Source organism: Capsicum annuum, chromosome 9, assembly GCF_002878395.1.
Source record: "Capsicum annuum cultivar UCD-10X-F1 chromosome 9, UCD10Xv1.1, whole genome shotgun sequence".
Lineage (NCBI taxonomy): Eukaryota > Viridiplantae > Streptophyta > Magnoliopsida > Solanales > Solanaceae > Capsicum > Capsicum annuum.
Genome location: NC_061119.1, coordinates 2,317,448 through 2,327,881, shown reverse-complemented (window position 1 = coordinate 2,327,881; position 10,434 = coordinate 2,317,448). Strand labels below are relative to the sequence as shown.

The window sequence follows — 10,434 nt, the reverse complement described above, 5'->3', positions numbered from 1 at the left end:
TCATAATATTAATTAAACCATGCATGAACATAATTGTGACAAAACTTGGATTAATTAAATCTACTTAGTTAGTCTATAAGGAGAGAGAAATGTAGAAAAAAACATTGGAAAGATGTGATTGGATAGGATATGACATATTTGTAGTTTATCGATTAACAGTGACGGATTCAGAATTTAGGGATTGTGGGTGTTCGTGAGGTTCGACCGCACATATTTACACTCAAAGGTTTAAGGTTTCGCCTGAAAGTCAAAGCATTAAGCTATGTTCTTGATTTTTTGGGTGTTTTTTTGAAACTTGTACCAATTTTTATACTTTTTTAAAATATAATTATACCTAGTCTGCGTTAGATTTAATAAGTGTCAGAGCACCAAAAGAATGTATATAGATGTGCCCCTGCTGATGATTGAGGACATCAATTCTAGATAAGAGGATATGGAGGTCGAGGATTAGCTAGCGTGGAAGGTTAGTAGGTAGTCGAGCGTTGTCTAATTTTTCTTATCAGTATTATTATAATTATTACTCGCGTACTATATCGCTTCTTTTTCGATTTTACTATTACCTGTTGTTTTCTTTGCTTTAGTTATCGTATCTTTGTGTTATTGCTACTATTATCTTCCTTTATTATGTTCATCATGACTGCTTCCATAATGTATTTTTCTTTCCTTACGTGATTTTATTATACTTTACTTGAGCCGAGGTCTATCAAAACCAACTTTCTAGCTATCTTCACAAGAAAGGAATAAGAGTATATATATAATCGTATTAATTGTTAATCATACATTCAAAAGATTTTAGGAATTTGTTTTTTGACCTATTTGCACATTGTGGATATTTTGCAGGCCGATAAGAATGGAGGTTTATCACGTTGGAAAGTTGGTATAGTGACGTCAACTCAGATGCCAACGTTGTATAATATTAATAGTTCTGCTTATCAGAATGTAAATACGAGCAATACAGGAGCAACTAGTGTGTGTACAGTGACTCTGCCACAAGTTACTTTCCTGTAGACGTTGATCTATATATAATAGTGTCATATCGAGCCCAAAAAATGCACACGCTTTATATATCACATTATTATTTTTTTCCTCCCTTTTTATTCATTATATATGACAAATATCACTAAAATGACATTTAATTTGTTTTATAGTAAAAATACACCTTACTTGATGTATACATTGAACTTTTGTTATTGTGTATTGATTGAACACGTACTATACTAATGTACACACAATATATTACACTAAAAACAAGAACCATAAAATGACAATGTGATAAATAGGGACTAAAAATGAGGAAAATAAAAACAAAATCAAATGAAGGTGATGTACCATTATTATTTGGAAATTAATGGAGGATAAAACAAACAAAAAAAAAGAAGGGAAAGAATTAAACAAATGAGACAATATTAAAGACAAAATTGAGGGAAAAAAAAAGATTTTAAAGATTTTTCATTTGGGGAAAAATTAAGTGCATAATAGCACCTTCAAGAAGGAAATATGGTATTTTTGGAATTTATTTTTCATATTAATATAATTTCGCGATGCGTATGACTCATTAGGGAAAAATGTTCGATGAATTCTGTAACATTTCTAACTCATAAAGTTTAAATTCTTGTTCACTTGCCTTTGCTCCCTAGCTATCAAAAAAAAATAAAAATCATTCTCAAGTCTCGAGATTCGTGAGGACCTTTCGTAAATAGTAGAAGGCGATGATAGAGTCGGAATTTTTTTTAAAATATGAAAAAATAAACAAACGAAAAAGTTGAAGTAGGTTCAACATCTACTATATATATACACACATATTAAATAGTTATAACTATGTATATACAATGTAGTTTTCCGCTGAAGAAGATTCGGATAAACCCCTTCAACTCTACCCGGTTCCACTGCTAATATAACGATCTCATCTATCCCAACGCATGTTTTCAAATGCACACTCCCCACAAATTTAAGTCACACAGTGTTAAACAACGTAATTTTTCACTGAAATGAATTCAGATGAATCCCCTTCGACTCTATACCTTACCTCACCCTTAATAGAATGATCTCATCTATCCCAGCACATCATTTTCGAATACACGCTCCCCACTAATTGAAGTCTCACTATGTTAAACAACGTAATTTTTCACTGAAGCGAATTCAGATGAACCCCCTTCGACTCTATACCTTACCTTACCCTTAATAGAATGATCTCATCTATCCCAACACATCATTTTCAAATGCCCACTCCTTTCAATTTTAAGTCGCACTATGTTAAACAATGTAATTTTTTACTGATGCTGATTCAGATGAACCACCTTCGACTCTACCTGATTTCACCCCTAATGATCTCATCTATCCCAACACGTGTTTTCAAATACACATTCCCCACAAATTTAAATCGCACTATGTTAAACGATATAATTTTTCACCGAAAAAATTTAGGTGAATCCACTTCAACTCTATCTGACCTCGCCCTTAATAGAAGGATCTCATCTATCCGAGCACATCATTTTCAAATGCACACTCCCTTTAAGTTTAGGTCACAATCCTTATAGACTTTTTGACACCAAAAGGTGCACAAAATTCACATACTCTAAAGAAAATCTACAACTTTTGTAATGTTCTTGATTTGTAAATTATACACGTCTCTTCTAATAAAATATCAAAAATTGTTTTTTCTTAGAAGGGGCAGCGCCCTTGGAGTAACTGGTAAAGTTACTGTCACCAGAAGATTACGGGTTCCAGTCTTGAAAACAGTCTCTGACAAAAATATAAGGTAAGACTGCGTATTATAATACACCCTTATAATGGGACCCTTTTTCAAGCTCTACACATAGCGAAAGCTTTAATGACTCGGACTGACCTTTTAATTTGTTTTGTCTCAATATATATTTGTTTTGTTTTCTCTTTGTCATGTGGAGTTAAATATTAGAACTTACAAGATTTTCTCAATATGTGGAACTCATACAAAATTAAAGCAACTATAGAAAGTGATTTCTAAATTATTAGATCTGTTAGCTTATTTTTTATTTTTGATTTTTCACCTAATATCCAGTATATTTATATTAAAATTCAACTAAATTTGCAAATCTAAAAGGCTCGAACCTCTTATTAATAATACTGGAGCGATCCCCCGGCTATTACACCACAACTAATATATCATATCATATCATATCATATCAACAATAACAATTGGGATAAATAATTTTTGTCGAGAAAAGGATCGCGCGTGTCATTATTCGCCTTAGTTACTATTTGGACAAATATTTTCTTTCAATCATAATTTATTTAAACACGTTCTAAATATTTTGAACTGTTAATCATCGTAACTTATATTATTTTTTATATTGCTTCTACATTCAAAGTTATATTTCAAATATAAGGATTTTATATGCAAATTTACCCTGAATATAAATTGACAATGGCAACCCGTGCATGCGTAAAAAGTAAATTGTCCAGTCAACTTCACATTTTTAATGGACCTTACTTTAATTTAAATCAATAAAAAGGTACTAGTACTTTCTCCCTTTTCAAAATTAGATACAAAAATTCAAAGGAAAAGTTCATTTTTTTTTTAAAAAATTTTTGTTCCTTATTTGAATATTGATTTCAAAATTATTTACATATTTTGAACATGGTTTAAAGTGTTACTACAAATTAAAAGATATACCTCTAGTTCATTATTTTTTTTTATCTACTTTTCATAATTTAATTTCCACCGATCGATAAAGATCATGGTGGAAAGACAGTACTCATTCATTCTTAATAAGAAGTTTTTTTATTCAAGCCTTAAGTATGAAGTCGTCTTGGTTAAGGAGCACTTTGAAATCCTTAACGTGAGACTTTCGATATATGAATTCATATTAATCAGACCGAATATGAGTTCTGAAAAAATAACATGAACATGCACCTTAACTTATCATATTTACACAAATCTCCATTCTTATAAAGTAATAACAAAAATCTCAACTAATTATGTATCTTTGTTGGATGATTTTGGAGCTAATTATGTATCTCAACAGACCCAAAATTAAAAAAAAAAATTATATCGGGAGCTAATTATGTACCTATACAAAGGAAAAAATGCATCGGTGTTGGATGTATTATGTATCTCGACAGACTCAAAAACAAAAAAAATGTTTGAAAACTAATTATGTATCTTTACAAGGAAAAATGTATCTTCGTTGGATATATCAGGAGCTAATTATGTATCTCGTCAGACTCAAAATTAAATTTTTCAGTAATTATGTAAAATATTGAGATTTTTTGCAATTAAGTTTCAAACTATCGGGATTTATGTTCATTGCCCAAGATTATCACTAGGCCCCAATATAAAAGCCTTAAGCCCACAGCCAAGGCCCATGATAATAGAACTCTTTTATAACATGGCCAAAAATTGACAGACTGACCAAATTTTTAATAATATAACCAAAAACATCCCTATTATTTTTTTCCTAGTTTTCCTTTCTAATTTCCAAATTTTATTTTATTTTATTTACATTTTGGGTGAGGACAAAAAAGAAAAAAGAAAAAAGAAATAGAAAGTGAACAAAGTACTAAGTTGTCTTTTGCAATGGAAGCTAGTGTTACTATTGTCTAATAATAAAATTAAGAAAAGTGACTCGATTTTATTGAAGCTGTCCAAAATTCATTTATTAAATATTATCTTATATTATAAAACAAAAATCAATAGAAGACAATTTTGTCATTCTATTGTATCCCTCCCTTTCATGAAGAAAAAAGAAAAAGAAAAAAAAACGAATTATGCATTTATATCTTTTGTATGTTTGATGTGCGCGTGTTTACGGTAGTGTCCGATAATCATATTGAGACGTCATACGTCTGTGCACGAATTCTATATCACATCTAGCCGAAATTCAATAAATTGGTGGTTAATGTAACTAGTCGCTTACTTGCACCTCATTACACAACCTTATTTAATTAAAAATAATAAGATCATATCTATCACACCACGACTCGTGATGGCAAAGTTTAGGATAGAAGGGACATTTTGTTGAAGAGACACAAAGTGTCCACGTATATAATTGGAGAACCAAATGTTGCATCTTGAACTTTTTAAGGGGACCATTAAACAATTTTGTCAAAAACTTTTACTCATTGAAAGACAAATATCACTAAAGGACAATACTTTTGTTTTATAGCAAAGATGAACCTTTATTTGGTCCAATTTTTTTTTTTTTTTTTGACTCGAAGTTGCCCTTCTCACAATGAGCCAACCTAGAAAGCTAAAACATGTGCAGTAACGGATTCAGAATCTGAAGTTTATTAGTTCGTAAACGACAGACTCAATGTAATTTCGACAAAGTAAGATCTGCTGATGATAGAGTGTACACAGTCTGTACCTGTACCTCAGAGGCGAGGTGAAATCTTTTACATTATTAGAAGAGTAAAGCATCTAGTACCTCCCTGAACTATGATCAAATTTTTTATGACATACTCCAACTTCACAAGGTACCTATTACCCCGCCCTGGACTCAATTTTAGCAAATTTGTCACCCTTTTTAGCTGACGTGACACCTTTTTAGCTGATGTGGCAACTTTGATGTGTGCTCCATTTAAAAAATACCATGTCAGCACAAAAGAGAGACAAAAATATGCTAAAATAGAGTTTTTTTTGGGGGGGGAGGAGGGGGTAATTGGAACCTCTGTAAAGTTGTACTGTGTCGTAACAACTTTGATCATAGTTCAAGGGGTACTGGATGCTTATCTCTTATTAGAATCTGAATTAATAATTTATACATTTTTAATGAATTTTTTAAGGCAAATAAAAGGTTTGGATTAGAGTTGAATGTGTAAGCTAAAATAAAACTAAGAATAATCATTAATTCAAAAATGAACACAAAATTTTGAAGATGAAAATCCAAATACTTATTAAGCCAAAATTATACCACATCGTTAATGAAGAGACTAATAAATCGCCGGGCCTTGTAACTTGGGCTTGTAACCCAAGTGGGGTCATTAAGGTGGTGGTACAATTGGGCTGATCCAAGCATAGAGTTGGGCCTTCTTGTTGTGTCCGTGGGATGGCTCGGGCGTTGTGCCCTCCTCACAAAAGGGGGGCACCGCGTTAGGGTGGTTTCATGGAGCAATAAGAACCTCTAGCTTTGTGTCGATGGGCATCTTTAATTGGACCATCATCTTTTTACAGAGTTGGGCCTTCTTGTTGTGTCCGGGCGTTAGTGTCCTCCTAAAAAAAAGGGGGCATAACGTAGGCTGGTTTCACCGAACAACAAGAACCCCTCTAGCTTTGTGTCGTGGGCATCTTTAATTGGACCATCCTTTTTATGTCACTAGAAGTTCTTATTTGGCATGGGCGTTGTGCTCTCCCCAAAAAAAGGAGGCGTCGTCAGACTGGTTTCACTGAGCAACAAGAACCCTCTAGCTTTGTGTTGATGGGCACCTTTAATTGGACCATCACCCTTTTTATGTCACTATAAGTTCCTTTTTTGGCACGGGCGTTGTGCTCTCCCCCAAAAGGGAGGCACCGCGTTAGGCTGGTTTCACGGAGCAACAAGAACCCCTCTAGCTTTGTGTTGATGGGCACCTTTAATTGGACCATCATCTTTTTATGTCACTAGAGGTTTCTTTTGAGTAATCTGAATTTTTTATGAGAAAATGTTAGTTACTCAGGATCTTTAAACTTTTTAGTTATTGCACAACTTTAAAACATAAATCAATAGCATAAATATGCCACAATCGAACAATTATAACTTTAAGCTAACAATTTATTCGAGAACTTTATGCAACACGAAAAATCGACTTCGAGCAAGTCTGAATTGCGCTTGCCCTATAACTGAGATGACAGGCGGATCAGGACATCGCCGCTCGAGCAGAGTTAATAACTTATTTCAAATAGTTAAAGGGAAAAATGACTCTTTTTTCTTGTTTTGGAGCAACTGTTAATAGAAAGGATATTTTTGAGCTATTTGGCTAGTTGTTGAAGCGCATTCTGGTGCCAAAACCGAATCGTCAAAAGCAATTTTGAGTCAAAAATATAACATATGGTAAATTTGATGATCTATTTGGATAGTTCAGAAGTATATTTGACCCTTTTACCTTAATTCAAACCTTCTCTACTAACTATAAAATATACTAGTCATTTATGAATTAACATACTAACTAGACCTTAAGAAGAAGAGCAATTAGTATAATATAAAAAAGTTAAACACACATCAAAATTACTTAATTTGATAGCATTATTACTTTAAACATGAAGTAAACTAAGCCAAAAGTCCACAAACATTTAAATAATCTGCTGCCAAGTCTCCGCCGATCCCTCGGGATTCATTCAGAATCTCGAGAACGCAAATGAACTATGCTACTAGACTAAATTTGATGCTCTGAACTCAGTGGCGATATCATATTTTTGAAGAAAAAAAAATCATTTTCACAAAGTTGACCCTCGAAACTCAACTTCACAACTTTCCGAACCGAGAGTTGAAATGAGATACAAAAACTGTAAAACCACACCAACCTTGTTACCAACCTAAAATCGTTGTTCGAATCTATTGGCACAGTCCTTTTTGTCATCCGAAGTCCAAATCAAGGAGGAGGGTGAACATAACCCAAAATGGTGTAAAGGGTTTGTACAATGGACGATACCAATAGCACAAAAGTAGCCAATGCTGAAATACAAAGTTAACCCCCGAAATCCAGTTTCACAACTTTTCGAATCGAGGGTCGAAATGAGATACAAAAACTGTAAAATCACATCAACCATGTTACCAACCTAAAATCGTCGTTCGAATCTGCTGGCGCAGTCCGTTTTGCCATCCGAAGTCCAAATCAAGGAGGAGGGTGAACATAACCCAAAATGGTGTAAAGGGTTTGTAGAATGGACAATACCAATAGCACAAGAGCAGCCAATGCTGAAATAAAAGACCATGGTGAACTAAAATAAGTGTACTTAAAACTTGCCCAATGAACATGCCAACTACTCTTATAATAACCATTCACCTTAATAAACAATTCCAACAAGTAACACTCATCAATATCAAACATGACATCTTTCCCAAGATTGTTTATGAATGTTGCAATCTCAAAATCTGTCCCAAAATAATTCTCAAATATGTTGCAATCACACAAGTACTCAACATCCTTTTGTGTGTTCACCAAACAATCAAGAAATGTTGCATAAGTTGTCATGTGCTTTGAACAATCAACATGACATTGCTCATATGCCACACAATTTATCAAGAATGAGCTCATGAAATCATCTATTGTAATTGTTGGCATCTCAATGAATCCATTATTGTTGAATCTTATAGCCAAGAATGTCTCTTCTTTACTTGGCCTTAGCTTAATCCCCGCACGACGAAGCTTTGAGATACATTGTATGACATGTGTAGATGCATTGTTCCTTCTATGTTTAGGGTTTTCATCATCAAGAGCTAAAATGTAACTTGATCTTAGAAAATCAAGCAAATGTTTACTTTCAAGATTGACATACTTTTCAAGAACCTCATTAGGTCTTTGTAGTGTGTAGTTAAAGAAAGTTAATGCCAACTTGGACAATGAAGGAGTACTTGAATATTGATATTCCTCATGTTGTTGTATATTTGTCAAGTCAAACAAGAATTGAAGTATGAAAAATGGGATTTGATTTTCAAGTCTAATTAAATCCCTCAAGAAAAATGGATATATCCAAGACATTGTGATAAGTGGATCATCTTTTTCAATTGGAATTACCCCTCCAATTTTTCTAAAAAGTTCAATTATAAAACAACCATCAAGTACCAACATTTCAACAAATTCATCTCTATCAAAAACTATTACCTCAGAGTAACATTCTCTAGCTTTCATTTCATATGGTTGAATTGCCTTCAAATAGTCCTCTAAATTTAGACCTTTTTCTTCTGTCCTCTTAAGTAAATTCCCCAAAAATCGCCACTTGTGCTCTTCGATCATCTTGACATTATCTTTTCCGCGATGGTATGGACCAATCGACACTATTTGAGGCTCGTAGGATCGACCATGGACATTAATAAAACTCTGAGGTACTCGAAAAATGCAACATGAACTACGCCCAGCCGATTCGCTTAAGAGTCTTGGTGGTTGGGAAATTTTTTGTTGCATCATTTCTAGTTGAGCCTTGTTTATTTCCCAATTGATTGATACAACATGTTCTTCTTCAATGGGATTGTCACTCATTTTGAATTTTTTTGTGTGTGTGAGAGAGATATTTTAGAAATTGATTGATGGTTAGATATTTTATATAAATAGGACCAATATAATAAGTGCATTATACTTGCATTTAGTGTAATGAGTTGGAAAGTAATTATATAAATAGGAACCAAAATGATTGAAGTTGGAAGGATATTATTTGTTAAAGGCAACAAGTTGAGCACCTTCAATTATTTTTTAGTGTAAAATTTTTTGGAAGCTAGATACATTTTGACTAATTTTTTTTTCTCTAATCACTTTTATAAACATAGTTTTGATAAATTACCTTTTGAACAACGTTAAATTTGAGTCTAATATTTACTTATTTATCGTACAAATAAAATATTAGACTGTCATCTAACAGTTGTACGAACCTATAAAAATTTAATTACGATCTAATATTTTCAAATAAAATCTTTATATCATCATGATTTTCATGGTTCGTGAGTTGCAAGAGAAATAAAATAATAACCATTTATTAAAAGTTGTCTCAAATAATAAAACTAACACTACAACAAATAATGCTTTTTGAATCACTTGAGCCCATTGAATATGTTTGGACTTGGGCCATAAAGTGTGATCATGGCCCAATAGTACTCCAAAATTTTAACATAAATTTCACAAAATCATACGAAAAGACGAAGAGGATATGAGATAACGAATCATAACAATGTATCGAATGGGCGTCAAATGGTTTGTATTATACCTCCTCCAAGAGTTTCTTGTTATCCGAAGGCATATATATCAAATTCGATCAACCATTAACGAGTAATCATATATATCAAATTTGATTAACCATTAACGAGTAATCATATATATCAAATTTGATCAACCATTAACGAGTAATCATAATATATATAGTGGCTCAAAGTTTATCTGAATTCTCTATCGCTTTGATTAATTTGTTCAATATAACAGTCAATATTATTGTAGTTTCTTGCAATTGTACTCTAACGTGGAGGTTGATTGTAGATTAATCATATTGACGTTCAGAGGCGGATTCATAATTTGTAGATTAATGAATAAACACACATGTATTAGCTCACAAATTTCAAAAAAAGTTTCTTTCGTAAACTCAATTGCCAGACAAATATCGTCACACAAATTGGGATAGAGAGTATAATTAATGTTATCAAGTCCCCCCCCCACACACTGCTTAGAAGGTTGGTTGGACAAAACCCTAGCTAGCTAAAATCTAGATTTCAATAATCCTACTTAAGAAAACTTTCAAAAATTGGTTGCTTCTACCTACCAAAACATAAATTTTAA

The 10,434-nt window shown here is 32.7% G+C and overlaps 1 protein-coding gene across 1 annotated transcript; it reads right to left on the bottom strand.

Moving 5' to 3' along the window:
• Nucleotides 1-7,334: 7,334 nt before the first annotated feature.
• On the bottom strand, nt 7,335-9,235 carry LOC107842261 (UPF0481 protein At3g47200). The gene has a single exon (XM_016686017.2). The coding sequence runs from the start codon at nt 9,151-9,153 to the stop codon at nt 7,789-7,791; it is 1,365 nt and encodes a 454-aa protein (XP_016541503.1). The 5' UTR covers nt 9,154-9,235; the 3' UTR covers nt 7,335-7,788.
• Between the last annotated feature and the right edge of the window lie 1,199 nt (nt 9,236-10,434).

Coding starts and splice junctions, on each gene's coding strand:
- LOC107842261 (XM_016686017.2), bottom strand. CDS start 9,153: ATGAGTGACAATCCCATTGAAGAAGAACATGTTGTATCAATCAATTGG.